At 40.8% G+C, this 15,763-nt stretch overlaps 1 protein-coding gene across 1 annotated transcript in view; it reads left to right on the forward strand.

Moving 5' to 3' along the window:
• The window catches only part of LOC144691099 (transmembrane channel-like protein 5), a 264,020-nt gene that overhangs the window by 91,072 nt on the left and 157,185 nt on the right, over positions 1 to 15,763 (forward strand). The window contains exon 3 of the mRNA XM_078559169.1: positions 12,614 to 12,810. Within this exon, the coding sequence (XP_078415295.1) occupies positions 12,614 to 12,810 (197 nt within the window). The remainder of the gene's footprint in view (positions 1 to 12,613; positions 12,811 to 15,763) is intronic.

The raw sequence follows: 15,763 nt of genomic DNA on the forward strand, positions 1-15,763 counted from the left end.
GCAAGATAATCTGAACAGCTGTTTTCTGTGTTTCATTGTGCATATGTGGTTGCCAGAAGTTGTTGTTGATTTATTCATTAACAACAGTGATAACCTCAACGTTACTTTTATCACAAAATCCAGACCAATATCATTAATTCGTCAATTTTCTTTTTTTCGTTTATTTCCCAATTGGTCATTATAGAGTAAATTGTTTGGATGTGATTATATAAATTGTTCGGATGTGATTATATAAATTGTTTGGATGTGATTATATAAATTGTTTGGATGTGATTATATAAATTGTTTGGATGTGAGTATATAAATTGTTCGGTTGTGATTATATAAATTGTTCGGTTGTGATTATATAAATTGTTTGGATGTGATTATATTGGCATCTTAGCATTTGTTTACAATCAATACTTCAAAACAGTCAAAAATATGGTCACAATTCCATGTGTATTTACAGTCAGTATGTATCAGTGCAAATAAATTAAGTATTTATTCATCTTCAGTTGATTATCAATCCAAGGTCTTAGTAATTCAACCTCTCAATGAATGAGGAATCTATGTTAAAAAGACTGAGGCTTTTAAATTACCTTGTAGGAGAATTAGGTCAAACATGCTTGTCTGAAATTAGTCTGCTATTTTATCCGAGACAGTAATCTGTTTATTTTAGATTCCTCTGTTGAAATGGCAGATAAGGAAATTTTAGATAAATACATTAAGCATTCATATAAATTCTTACCTGTTTTCCAGCAGTGTAATTTCAAGGCCGTGGGGTGTCCAGTAAATCTTTTGTAAATTTGCCCATTGTATTTTTAACAAGACCATATAGACTGGTTACAGCAGTAAGACTTTATAATACTAAAACAAAAACAATAAATGCTGGAAAAACTCAGCAGGTCTGGCAGCATTTGTGGAGAGAGAAACAGAGTTAACATTTTGAGTCCATATGACTTGTCTACAGAGCTAAAGAGAAGTGAAAATGTGATGAAATTTATACTGTTTCAGAGGGGGTGAAGCAGGTGGAGCAAAATAAGGTCAGAGATAGGTGGGGGGCTAAGGAGAGATTGACAAAGATGTCATGGACACAAGACAAAGGGAGTGTTAATGGTAGTGGTAAAGACTAAAGGAGGTGCTGATAGTGGCGTAAAGGTAAGATAGCAGAAGGTGTTAATAGCAGAACAAGGGCCAGTGCTCTGTGAATGCACAACATGGAAACCAGTGACAGATGGCCCTGATGTAAGGGGTAGGGTGTGGAGAAAAAAGATTTCAAAAAATGCGGACTCCTCTACATTGGGGAGACTAAACACAGACTGGGTGACCGCTTTGAGGAACATCTTCGTTCAGTCTGAAAGCATGGCCCAGACCTTCCTGTTGCTTGCCATTTCAACACATCATCCTGCTCTCATGCCCACATGTCTGTCCTTGGCCTGCTACAATGTTCCAGTGAAGCCCAACTCAAACTGGAGGAACAGCACCTCATCTTCCGATTACAGCCTTCAGGACTTAACATTGAGTTCAACAACTTCAGACCATGAACTCTTTAGCCCTTTTTAAATCCAATTTTTTAAAATTTTAATTTATTTATTTAACTATTTATTTATTTATTCATTTTTTAAATCCTTTTTCTCCAACCGCCCCCATCCTGTTCCCACCAACAGGGCCATTGTCACTGGTTTCTATATTGTGCTTTCACAGAGTGCTGACCCTTGTTCTGCTATTAACACTTTCTGCTATCTTACCTTTAAGCCACTATCAGCACCTTATTTAGTCTCTGCCACTATCATTAGCACTCCCTTTGTCTTGAGTCCATGACGTCTTTGTGAATATTTCCTTAGCTCTATCCCTAACCTTCGATCTTGCTCCACCTGCTCCACCCCTTCTTAAACAGTATAAATCCCATCACATTTCTACTACCCTTTAGCTCTAACAAAGAGTCATACGGACTTGAAATGTTAACTCTATTTCTTTCTCCACAAATGTTGCCAGGCCTCCTGAGTTTTTCCAGTATTTTTTGTTTCCATTTCAGATTTCCAGCACCTGCAGCATTTTGCTTTTATCTTAGTGTTTAATTCACTGCCAGGAATGCCAACCTTGACGAAGTACTGCTCTTCTATCCAATAGGATTTCCATTTGTCTCTTTCACCCTGTTTACTCTCATTGCTTTCCATTTTCCTCCTGGTGTTTGACAAGATGTTTACCAAAACTGACTTTCACAGCCATATGTCCTTCCTCAGTGACTGTCTCCGTCTCCGACTTACCCCACTTGGATTCAACTGAAGTTCCATCCCTCATGTTTAGAATCCACAGCTACCTTGACTACAGCTTATACCCTGCTTCCTGTAAGGACACCATCCCATTATCCCAGTTCCTCCACCTCTATCGTATCTGTTGAGATGATGCCACCTTCCAAAACAGCACTTCTAATATGTTTTCCTTTTTTCTTAACTGAGGGTTCCCACCCACTGTGGTTGACAGGGTCCTCAACCGTGTCTGGCCCATCTCCCACGCCTCTGCCCTCACACCTTCCCCTCCCTCCCAGAACGATGTTAGGGGCCCTTTGTCTTCACTTTTAACCCACCAGCCTCCTCATTCAAAGTATCATCCTCTGCCATTTCTGCCAACTCCAGCATGATGCCACCACCAAACACATCTTCCCCTCATCCCCCCATCAGCAGTCTATAGGGACCGTACCCTCTGTGACACCCTGGTCCACTCTTCCTTCACCCCCAACTCCTCATTCCCTCCCCACGGCACCTTCCCATGCAATCGCAGAAGGTGCAATAACTGCTCCTTTACCTCCTCCCTCCTCACTGTCCCAGATCCTAATCACTCATTTCAGGTGAAGCAGCGCTTTCACTTGCACCTCCTTCAATTTTGTCTACTGGATTCACTGATCCCAATGCGGTCTCCTCTACACTGGGGAGACTAAACGCAGACTGGGTGACCATTTTGTGGAACACCTTCACTCAGTCCGCAAGCATGACCCAGACCTTCCTGCCACTTGCCATTTCAAAGCACCATCTTGCTCTCATGCCCACTGTCACAACTCACTGGAGATAGTGCGTTGTGATATTAAGCCCCACTGTTCTCCGAGCTGTGACAAATGTGAAAAGTTTGGCCAAACCACCAGATTGCCCCAGTTAGGGGGAGCTGGTGGCATAGTGGTCCAGAAACCTATGGTAGTTCTCTGGGGACCCGGATTCGAATCCTGCTATGGCAGACGGTGAAATTTGAATCCAATAAAAATCTGGAATTAAAAGTCTGATGATGACCACGAAACCATTGTCGATTGTTGTAAAAACCCATCTGATTCACTAATGTCCTTCAGGGAAGGAAATCTGCCGTCCTTACCTGGTCTGGCCTACATGTGACTCCAGACCCACAGCTCTTTAAAAAATATGCCTTCTGAACAAGGGTAATTTGGGATGGGTAATAAATACTGGCCTAGCCAGTGATGAACACATCCCATGAATTAATAAAAAAAATTCTACCTAACTGTTTAATATAGGTTAACAGAATGCGAGCACCAGGTTTGTAAACTCAATAAGTAAATAAACGTTTATTGAACAAATTGCCTTTAACTAGTGGCAAAAGAAAGAAATTTGAATTGCTAATTTCTGACTCAATGGGCAGGATTTTCCCGTCGGTGAGCGGGGGGCGGGGCCCACTCGCCGACGCATAAAATGACTCGCGGTGATGTTGGGCGGAACCCCTGATATCACCGCGCCCCATTTAAATTTTCCTGTAGGCGGGGGGGGGGCAGCAAAATCAGCTGCACGCCCGTCGACCTGTCAATGGCCAATTGACAGCCATTGACAGAGTCATTAAACTAATTAATGGACCTGCCCGTCCAACCTTAAGGTTGTCGGGAAGGCCAGGAGCCCCGGCAGGAATTAGAAAAAGCATGAAACCTCATCCACGGGCGGGATGAAGTTTCTTGTAGGGTCTTTAAAAATTTTATTAAAGTTTTTGTAAAAATTATGGACATGTCCCAACTCATTTAACAGTGTCACACGAGGGGACATGTCAGGAATGTTTTTTTTTCTATTTTTAATATTTGTCACAGAACAGCCAATCTCCCTGAGGCAGCACTTAGCCTCAGGGAGATGAGTGCGCTCTTTTGTGTGCATGCGCGAAAGAGCACACTCTCGAATTTGGGATTTTGGGATTCTCCCCCCCCCCCCAACCCCCACCCGCACCCGCACAGGGAGCACATAGTGCTTCTGTGCAGATGTCACACTGGGTGGGCTTTAATTGGCCCGCCCACATAAAATGGCACTACGACCCGATTGGGAGCGCCGATCGGAAGTGCGCCTGTGCGCATCTGCCATTCAACTTCGCCCCTGATGGGGGGAAAATCCTGCCCAATAGCTTAAACTCTACCCCTTCTTAAACGCCTATAGACAAACACACACATAAGACACTCAAAACATAGATTTTAGGATGAGATAAAACAGTTCAATAGCACCAATCTGGAGTACAAGATTAGTTGGGTTGATTTTGATTGATGTCTTCCAAATTCCTTGTAGTTTTTTGTTGATGACACGAGATGGTCTCCCAGCACTTTCAATCTGTGGTACATTGGTTGAAAAACTTGCTTTTCAATGTCTCTACTGCTAATTTTTCCCCTTTTCCTCTTGACAGGTGTTTTCAGAGAAAGCAGGTTACAGATATGTGAGGGATAGCCAGCTAACTATTATGGCAGAATTGCTGGAATCTCACAAGCACAGGAGAGAGAGGTTTCAGGTCTTCCCTCTTTGCAGGCTAGGAGCTATCCTGCCAGCACTGTCACCACACAAAACCCTGGTCACCTGGTCAGGAGCCAGTTAAAATGCTGTCATTAGGCAGTTCCCCCTAATCCAGAACTCCTTTTCTCCAATGGCACCCCCTGTTCTAGGATAGCAACATTGTAGATATTCCTCATCCTGTTCCAGCGAACATGTCTTTCAACTGCAGCCATGGCAGTTTTTTAAAGCCACAGTCTAATTTTAAAGCCACAGTCTAAGAAAAATAAAAAAAATAGGCTCTTCACATGCCTCCACCCTTAAAAGAGATGAAATGCCATTTCAGAAATGTGCTTCATCACAAGGTATGTGACACATGGACAACAAAGCATGAGACTTACATTCATTCATCCATCCTTCCCCATTATACTTATTTCATTAATTTACACTGGGACAATGCATCCACGATTACATTATCTTTACCGGCAATGTAAACAATCGTTACATTGAATGGTTGAGACAATAGACTCCATTTAAACAGTCTCGTATTTCAGGTTTTAAATTTCTCACTAAATGCCAGCGAAATGTGATCAGTGTAGATTAGGTTTTCTTTGTTATTGTGTCGAACATAAACTTCAAAGTATTGAAGAGACAGCAACAATGCTAGAGTTTCTTTTTCTACTGTAGAGTACTCCCTCTGATATTGATTTAGTTTTTTGGAAAAGTACCTCACTGGCTTCTCTATCCTTTTCCTTGCTTTTGGATTTTTCTCTTTCTTTTTCTTGATTTTTACTCTTGCCCTGTTCCGCATCATTACTATTGGATTTAACCCAGTTTTCTTTGTGTTCCTGTTCCCTGCCACTGCTTCTTGAGTTTGCATGTTTTTCTATTTCTTCGTTTTATCTTTTACCCTATCTCTACTTCTAGATTTGCCTCTTTTCCCTCTATCTTTGCATTTACTCTGTTCTCTATCTTGGCTTCTAGATTTTGATTTGGCCCTTTCTCCTCACTTTGTGCTTTTACTTTGTTCTCGACTTTTAGATTTCGACTTGACCCGTCTTGCTCTCTCTTTACTTTTACTCTGTTTTACAACCAGTACTTCTAGATTTCACCACTTTACCATTACTCTGCTCTGGATCATGTGTGTTGGATTTTGAATTGACCTGTTTCTCCAACTCTTTTCCATTAGTCTGCTCTCGTGCTACTTTACTTGCTCCTGTTTTCGTTTTGGGTACTGGCCCTACACAATCTATTAATACCCAAATAAACGGTTCTTCAAAAATTGGTATGGGTATTAAAGGTGCTGTCTTGATTACATGATGAGGTTTACCTACTACCTGACATGTATGACACGTCTTACAAAATTGCACTATGTTCTTATGAAGTCTTGGCCAGGTAAAGTGTCTGTTTATCGATGCTTGGGTTTTCCATGTGCCCACATTTCCTGCCATAGGAACTTCATGTGCTACTCGCAATATCTCCTTACAATATTTGGGCGGTACTGCTATCTGATGAACAACCATCTATTCCTCATCCGCAGGCTGTGAGGGTGTCTCCACTTGCTCATCAGAACTCCGTTTTTAAGGTAATAGTACTCCGGAACTCCTTCAGCCTCGGCTTCAGTGTGAGCTGACTGTGCTAACTTATTTAACTCTGGATCTGCTTTCTGAGCCTCAATTAATGAAGACATGCCAAATGCTTCCTTTGAATTATCTTAATCCTAAAGAAAGTTTTGGCTACTCTAACATCTGCTCATGGTATTACTTTGACCTCTGGTTATGGGCTTTGTTTAGCCATTACTCTGGTCACCACACATGATGGAAAAATACCAGGAACCTGTTCTTGTAACTGCTCTGTCTCTTTAGCCTCTCTCGGACTTTCTGTGATTATAAGCAAAACTAAAACTTTCACTCCTGCCAAATCATTCCCCAGGAGTAAATCAATTCCTTCCACGGGCAATTTCTTAATCACTCTTACAACCACTGATCCAGACAACAAATCACATTGCAATTGCACTTTGTACAATGGTACCAGGATAGCCTCTCCACTTATCCTGTTTGCCAATACTTTAGCTTTCATTGAACTCTTTGGAGGGAAAATTAGGTCATTCTCCAGGAAAAGAGTTTGAGCAACTCCTGTGTGGCTTAATATAGTTATGGGTTTAGCTGCATCATTTGATGAAAAAGGGGTTATTTTCCCTTTAGACAAAAACCCTTTATATCTCTCATCTACATTATTCACTTCACCTGCGTTCACAGCATCATTTACCTCTAGGCCCTTGCCGGCAGTTAAAGCTACAATTTGATCCGTGGCATTTTCTTTTTGAATTCCCTTTTCACTCTTACGAACCCCAATAAGTCCCGTGAGCTTCCCTTGCAACTTTCAGCATTCTGAACACATGTCCCACTTTATTACAATGGAAACATAAACTTCAAAGTTTCACCTCTACCCTCAGTACCTTCCTTCCTGATCTGGGGAGGAGATCTCAAGGTATTCCCAGCTATCCATTCTTTACCCTGACTACTTGCCTTCCTTTCACTCTCCCACTTTCCATCCTTTCCAAATTTATGGGGGTGACGGAAAAAAGGTTTAATTTTATGGATCAGTTCATAATCATCAGCCATTGCTGCTGCCTATCTAGCAGTTGCAACCCTTTGGTCTTCAACATGGGTTCTTTTTACAGAAGGTAGGGAGTTTTTACTTCCAAGAGAATGATCTTTCTGGGAACTTCATAGGTAGTTTCAACTCCCAATGCTCATATCCACCTGTCAAAACTACTTTGCTTAACCCTTTCAAATTCAATGTAAGTTTGCCCAGGCTGTTTCCTTAAATTTTGAAATGTTTATCTGTGTGCTCCAAGGACCAACTCATATGCACTCAAAATGGCCTTTAATCAGTGGCAAAAAAAAGAAATATGAACTGCTAATTTCTAACTCTAAAACCTAAACTCTACCCCTTCTTCAATCCCTATACACATGCACACAAGACAGATAAGACACAAAATTTTAAGGTTGGGATAAAACAGTTCAATAGCACCAATTCTGGAGTACAGGATTCGATGGGTTAATTTTGATTGATGTTTTCCAACTTCCTTTCCATTCTTTGTTGAGGACATGAGGTGGTCTTCCAGCACTTTCAGTCTTTAGTTCACTGGTTAAGCACTTGCTTTTCAAGGTCTCTAATGGTGATTTTCCCCTTTTCTTCTTGACAAGGGTTTTTCAAAGAGAGAGCAGGTTATACAGATATGAGGGGGGAAAACAGCTAGCTATTATTGTAAAATTACTGGAATCTTACACACACAGGAGAGAGAGGTTTTAGGTCTTTTCTCTTTTTGGGCTAGGAGCTTTTCTGCTGCACTGCTCTCACACGAACCCTAGTCACCTGTTTAGGAGCTAATTAAAATGTTGTTGCCAGGCAGTTCTCCGTTAGACCAGACTCCTCCTCAGCACCATCCTGTCTTTCATGGCACACTCTGTTCCAGGACAGCAACATTGTATATATTCCTCACACTGATCCAGTAGATATGTCTTTCAAAGTGCAGCCATTGTAATTTTAATCTACAGTCCAACAGAAATAAAAAGATGTGTTCTTTGCAACAGTCCAACAGAAATAAAAACAGTTTACAACTGTCTCTGTTGCAAGTTCTCTCATTTGATCTGTGCCCATGTGTGAGTGATGAAGTTGTTGAAGAATGTCAGATCGCAAAGACTCTGGCAAGATGACCTGCCTGCCTTTAAAAATGACTCCCTGGGAGATGTCTAGCTCATCCCAGAAAGGACAAAATGGTCTCACATGTTTGTAGACATGCTGAATTAAATCAGGCCATCCTTTAATGATGGCTTTCCACAATTCCTATAGTGTAGAATCTTTTGCCATTTCTTCCTGTAGCTGCTGGCATTTGCATTGTGCAAAATGTACCAGATCGGTTGACATACCTGCTTTCTACTGCAAATGTAATGCTGCAGCTCCCTTGAAACTGCCGATTTTTTTCAAAACATTCTGGATATTTCGATGTTAGGCTGTGAATTGAGGTGCTGGAATGGTTTCTGAGGTTGATCTGCCATACAATATCTGACTGATTCCATGAATTGCCACTAGTGTGAGTTCACAGCATGCTTGTAGGCCTGCGATCGCTGGGCCCTTAGTCTCCACAATGTAGAACACCTGTGACACCCAGTAGGATTGATTGTACTTGCACTCCAGGACTACGGATCCTGCACATGAAATCAGTGAACCATTGTACACTCAGAGTTTCACAGTAGTAGGTTTTGCCATGGCCTTCCATGTCTGTGGATCCATATCTTTTAGTTTTCACAGGAGTAGTATGTTGGCATTTCCCCTGTGTAAACTTGGGCCAATGACGAGCAGCTGCCAACTTTCCTCGGGCAGATAATTTGAATCTTGGCAAACACTTTGGACAGTGTGATCTTTGTTTTCCACAAGACTGGCGGTGTTCACTGCTCTTCGTCTTGTCGTGCACATCATCGTCATTTTCTGGTTTGCCAATCACCGCAGATATATGTTTTTGATGAGATACCGGATGGTCTTTCTTATTGCTTGAAGGTACCCATTGTATACGGTCTGTTTGGATCAGTGCACGGCTCTTTGTAGCTGCATCAGCCTTCGCTCTAGTTCACTGCCACTGCCAATGGCCTTTTCTGCCATATGTCTTGCAAAATTGATGGAAAGCTGGGCATTTCCTTGGTGCATGCAGAAGATCACACCTTCCACATGTCTTGCTAGGCTTGGGTGTTCAAGTAAGTGCGTCAACAACTGGGATTTTACTTAGGATTTGCAAGCTTCATTGATCTGCGAGGATCACTTTGTATTTACGTCCATCCTTGAGTAGCTCTTTGGTGCTATTTGTTTTGGGCTTGTCTAGCAGATCTTTCAGGAATGCTTCCATGGGAGTGGATGTGATCCCCAACTCAGCAATTCTATATGCTAGCTCTGTGTTTGAAAAATCACAGTGCGTCCCCTTTTCTCTGCATCTCTGACAAAGTGGGCTATGAATTCTGTAGGCTGTTGTTGAAATGACATGAACTCTAGTCAATGTATACAGAAGGTTAACCTGATATTGAACCGGTCTTCTAATGTAGTCCATAACCTTTAGGGATCCTTTAGCTCTTCTGCTTTTAATCTTGACGTGTTCAGCCTGTGTAGACCTTCATTCCCAATTGCTAGGTGAATTTTTATGGCTTGCTTGTCTGGTTCACACACACCTGAATCAAGAAACCGTTGCTCTGTACGCTGTTTAAACATTTCAAATTTGGACATTAGGTCAGATGCATCCCAATTCAAACTGGGGAATTTTGTGGACATTTTGACAATACCCCTTTTACCTTCCTTCTCCTATAGTACCTGGGATGAGTGTCGCTGTAGCTGCTTTCGCATGCTTTTCCAAAACTGCCCATTATAATTGCAACCTTCTCTGGCCCGGTTTTTATGATGGTTTTTGTGTGTTTGACTCTCCGCAACTTCCCATTGACCTGGCCCACACCCTGGTCACTTGCCTTTCTTGACTGAGCTAACCCGGCGCTGGTCCTCCCAATACACTGTCCCACTCACTGAACTGACCGGTTATGTGCTGCAATCTCACCATGAGGGATCCATCTGTTCACCAGCTCTTCATTTGGGTGCTCTAGGCACAATGTCCTCAAAGCTTTTCTGCTCAGCCAGCATGCTACGGTTTTAACACTCTCCAAGACTGCAGCTTCACTGCAATCTGATCAAAACGTCGAGGGTTATCTCATGCAGTGTAGCATGATCTAAGACTGTTCACCATGCTGTACCTGTACTTAATCTTACCTCCAGGCTGAGCACTATGTCATTTAGAAGGAACCACTGCTGCACACCTTGTTGTGTTTTTATAATAATATATGAAGCACCAATCACTCATAAGGGATTGTGTAAACATATTGTGGGTTCATTTATTGAGAGTAGGCACATGGAGACATTTATATATGGACAGAGAGCTTGAAGACATCAATAGCAGAGCTGTCTGTATGTGCTGTGCTCTGCTACAAAGCAAAGGTGAAACTAAACTGGATCACATGACACACTTCCTTTCTAGTGATGGCATGCTGCAATCCTTTAAAGGCATAATACAACAATTGTCAGGGCTAAAAGTACCATTCTTGTTTTTAATTTCATCAAATCTGATGGGTAATTCAATCTTCAAATGGAAAAAATGTCCCTAAAGCAAGGCATTTGCAACAGATCTTCAATGCCTTTCCCATTCTAAGATCAGAAGGAAAGGTTTCGGACCAAAACTCTCCTTACTCATATTCTCACAAGGTGAGATCATCTGACACCAAACCACATTGTGTTGTAGACTGTATGTCAGGAGACTAGAAAGGACAGTTTGCTATTGAAGGATAATGATCGTATCAGATATTTTAATGAACTCTGTGTACTATGTATAATAATGCCTTCTACTTAGTGTTAAATGTTCTTAAGCTGTAAATATGTGCAAAGTATGAGTATCTACTGTAATGCTTTTAGCCAGTTTGTTCCTGAGTGTGATTTTCTGTATTTTAATTTCTGCAAATGTAGTGAAATCCTTACACTATATGAATTTAAGGTCATGATGTTACTGCAAAACAAAATAATTGTTAACCCCAGGCTATGTAACCTGTAAAATGTGAAATGTAGATGTTCAATCACTGAAAGAGATACAGTGTTTAAAAGGCATAAATCACAGCAATTAGCAGCACCAGTTCTTCCTTTCCCTCTAGCTTGGCAGTAACTGCCTTTCTGAGATTCCAGAAGGATGAAATTGGATGGTGCTATCTGACCTCTACTGGTTAGTGAGACAATATGTTACTGTTAGCTATATCACCACTCCCAGTTTACGTAGACAAGAAAATAAGCTTCTTGGGTATAATGAACATAAGTCCTTTGTGCTACAAGCATAAGAAAGGTAAAAAGCTCGATTTTTAAGAATTATACATTACAGAGAATCTTTATAAGGCTGTAACCTAATGGGGGATTTCTAGTAACACGTAATCCATGATGTTTAAGAATGAGATTTGAGCATAGGGATTGAATTATAGCCTTGCTATCGTCTGTGCTCTGTACTTCTTTGGAATGAATATGGTTTTTCTTTATGCAAATTGTTACTGTTTCCTGCCTCAAAACTATGTTTCGATGTTGTGTGAGGCAGAATGTTATGAAGGTTTCACAATGATAAATGTGATTTTTAGGGGAGGTTGTTATGCAGTGGCTTTTCTGCAGTTTGATGAAAAATATGCAACTAATAATGACTAAATAAAGGTTGATAGAAGCTGAGGAAACATTATTGTTGATGCTGTTGTTTTTGAGGCACTGGTTTTTTTAAGTCTCCTGTGGTTATCTTAACAGGTAAGTGCAGTAGCATGCACGGAGAGTTCGAAGGTGTTTATTGTGTAATCACTGTAGGCTCAGAGAAATAGTCTTGAGGGAATCAAAGGATAAGGTATATTCACAATTCAACACGCATCATGCTGCAGAGGGAGCACACATCCTTATAATCTATGTTCCTTTATTCATATCACATTACTTCCAAAAAGCAGGAGTATTTGTGTGAGAGAGCATTATCAAATGATAAATAGATTCTAGAAGCTTAACATCACACAAGCAACCATCTGCAAGAATTGAAGACACGGGAAATTTTCAAAAATGTATTGATTTACTATAATGTAGTTAAAATAATTTATCTTAAACTTGTTTAATGATTGTCATGTTGAGATTCTGACCTTAGCTACATTGATGACATTTCTCAGTTCTCTGGGACCTTGCCAATATATAAGCGAAGAGCTTCAGGTGGTTCTACAGATTGATATTACAAAGCAAATTGATACATTATTAAGTTGGCTAAAAATACACAATTTTGCAAATGTTTTTGTTTTCTGTTGTAGTAGTGAACAGGGGAAACCTTCTGCATTCCACACAACTCCACTGCAATCTCCCTACCAGCAGAATCCATTGGATTCACCAGGTTTTCAGAGAAGATGGGAGCAATCAGAAATTATTCCAATGAGATCAATTGAGAGAGAACAAAACATGACAAGATCACCATTCTTTAATATGAATCCATCTGAAAATGAAACTGGATGTGGTATGTTTTCTATATTACTCAGTTATAGCTGTTTATGTGCAATATGAATGTGCTATTCAAATACTTATTTGTGCTATGCAAGCATTATGCATTTATAAGTTGTGGTTTTTATGAAACTCTTATTACAAGTATTTGTACATTGATTTTGGCCTTGACAATCTATTTTTGGTCTTTGCTGAGCTACTTACTCAGAGGACAAACAAATTCTTTACTTCCAATAATTACATAAAATAAACAACACAGAAACAGGCCATTTGGTCCATGCTGGTCTCATCCTTTCTCATCTAGCTCTATCGGCATAATCCCACGTTTCCTTCTTTCTTATGTGCTTACCAGCTTTCCTTTAAATGCATCCATGCTATTTTCTGACTGGTGGCGTAGTGGTAATGTCGTTAGACTAGTAATCCAGAGAACCAGGCTAATGCTCTGGGGATTGGGTACAAATTCCACCACGGCAGCTGGTGAAATTTAAATTGAATAAATTAATAAATTCAATTAATTAATAAATATGAAATAAAGTGAATATCAGTAATGGTGACTATGAAACTACATAAAATAAACCCATCTGGCTCACTAATGTCCTTTAGGGAAGGAAATCTGCCGTCCTTACCTGGTCTGGCCTACATGTGGTTCCAGACCCACAGCAATGTGGTTGACTCTTAATTGCCCTCTGCAATGTCTTAGCAAACCATTCAGCTGTACCAATCTACTACAGAAAAGTCAAACCAGATGGACCACAGTGGCTCAAGAAGGCGGCTCTTCACCACTTTCTCAAGGGCAATTAGGGATGGGCAACAAATGCCAGCCTTGCCTGCGACACCTACATCCCATTTTTAAAAAAACTATTCCCTGTGGTAGCAAATTCCATAATGTCACCACTCTAAGTAAAGAGGTTTCTTCTGAAATTCCTATTTGATTTCTTAATGATTATCATATATTCATGGCCTCTAGTTTTGCTCTTCTTCAGAAGTGGAGACACAGTCTTTGTGTCTACCAACCATTTATAACTTTAAAGCCCTCTGTTAAGTCACCCCTCAGCTTTATCTTTTATGAACAAATAAGCCAATCAACTATTTTTGTTAATATTGTGATCTAATTATAAATACAAAAAATTCTGATTCAATTACTCACTGCAAACGCAGACTTTGATTTTTACAATGAATATGAATGCTCCCCTTTAATAAAAAAAACTGAATGGCAAACTCAACCACAGAGCCATGCAAGTGTGCAGCAGAGAAAGAGACAGCTTTACCAATCATGTCTGCACCATGTCTTTACAAAAGCAACCTAAAACAAATCTAATACCGTGCTGTCTTCTCATAGTTCTATCTCTTCCTCTGTTTCATATGTTTATCTACTTTTCCATTTAAAGCTGTATTAGTCTTTTATAAAGTGTGCCTTGACTCAGTGGTGCAGTACTTATAACTGCAATTCTGTAGGAGAGGCTGAATTTCAGATAAGATGTTAAACCAAGGCACTTTATGCTCCTTCAGATGAGTGTAAAAGATCAAAGGCAGTTTTCAGAGGGTTTTCTCCTGATTATTCCCACATTTTCTCTTTCTCAGATACCGCCAAACAATAAGTAAGATAATTTTCTGTGACATTAACAATGATTAACACTGAACATTGCAGTTAAACAATACTATATATGTAATTAAAAACAGTAGCCAGTTATGGAACAAAATACAAAAGAGGAGTCAGCTCTCTGTGAAATATTAACATAAGGTCAGGTAATTACAGATGATGAATGACATTTAGTTCATCTTGGTTCATGCATCCAGAATAACACTAAAGTCTATCCCTTTCAGTATATAATTGGTTCTTAACTAATTTCACTTCGATTCTTGAAGACGTCATTGATTGCACTCTCATCTCTGAGTTAGTAAGTCATGCATCCCACCTCCACTCCAAAACTTCAATACATTACCCAAGCTCACATTCAGTGCTGCATGGTTGGAGTTGATGTCTTTTCAATGAGGCCCTGTTAAAATGAGGCCCTGCCTGCCCTTTGAGGTGGACGTAAAAGATCCTCTGGCATTGTTGAAAGAACAGCAGGGAATTCTCCCAGTTTTATGGCCAATATATATCCATCAACCTTCTTCTTCTTCTGAGGCAGTCCTTCGGGATTGAGGATGACTTTCTTCCATTCTGATGAGTTCTGAGATGGCTGATCGGTCTAATGCACAATCTGCAGACTCTGCCACATGCAGGGCACAAAGTGCTTGGAGGGTCGAGTTGCTGGGAGGTTTGTGCGCTCTCCCTGATGCCTCGACTTCACCTCTGCATGTTCCAGTGAAGCCTCTAAATAGGTTCGGTGCCTTCCTGAATGAACCTTCTCCATTTTGGCCTGTAAAAGCCAGGGTCTCCCTTGAGTCGGCAGAGATGTTTGACCTTTTTGGGCATGCTTTGAGGACATCTCTAAAGCATTTCCGTTGTCCTCCTTTGAGACTTCTGCCATGACTGAGTTCGAAAGAGATTAGTTGCTTCCGGGGCTTAGTGTCAAGCATATAAACAACATGTCCTGCCAAGTGGAGTTGGTTTTGAGTGATTAGTGCTTCGGTGCTGGGCATGTTGGCTTGGAAGAGGATGCTGCTGTTGGACCGTCTTTCTTGCCACCGGATTTGGAGAATCTTGCAAAGGCACCGCTGGTGGTACTTCTCCAGTGTTTTCAGGTGCCTGCTGTAGGCTGTCCAAGTCTCCAGGAGTGGGGAAATCACTGCTGCCTGATAAACCATGACCTTAGTGTCGAGTTTGAGACCCTGGTCCTCAAATATTCCTTTTGTCAGTCAACCAAAGGCTGAGCTGACGCATTGGAGATGGTGATGAATTTTGCCATCAACCCCAACATCACTAAAAACTAATTATCAGGCTGTCTATCTCATTGCTGTTTGTGGGGCTTCACTGTCTGTAAATAATCTGCCATGTCTCTCTCCATGAAAACAGTGACTACACT

The sequence above is a fragment of the Cetorhinus maximus genome, chromosome 15, assembly GCF_964194155.1.
Source record: "Cetorhinus maximus chromosome 15, sCetMax3.hap1.1, whole genome shotgun sequence".
NCBI lineage: Eukaryota > Metazoa > Chordata > Chondrichthyes > Lamniformes > Cetorhinidae > Cetorhinus > Cetorhinus maximus.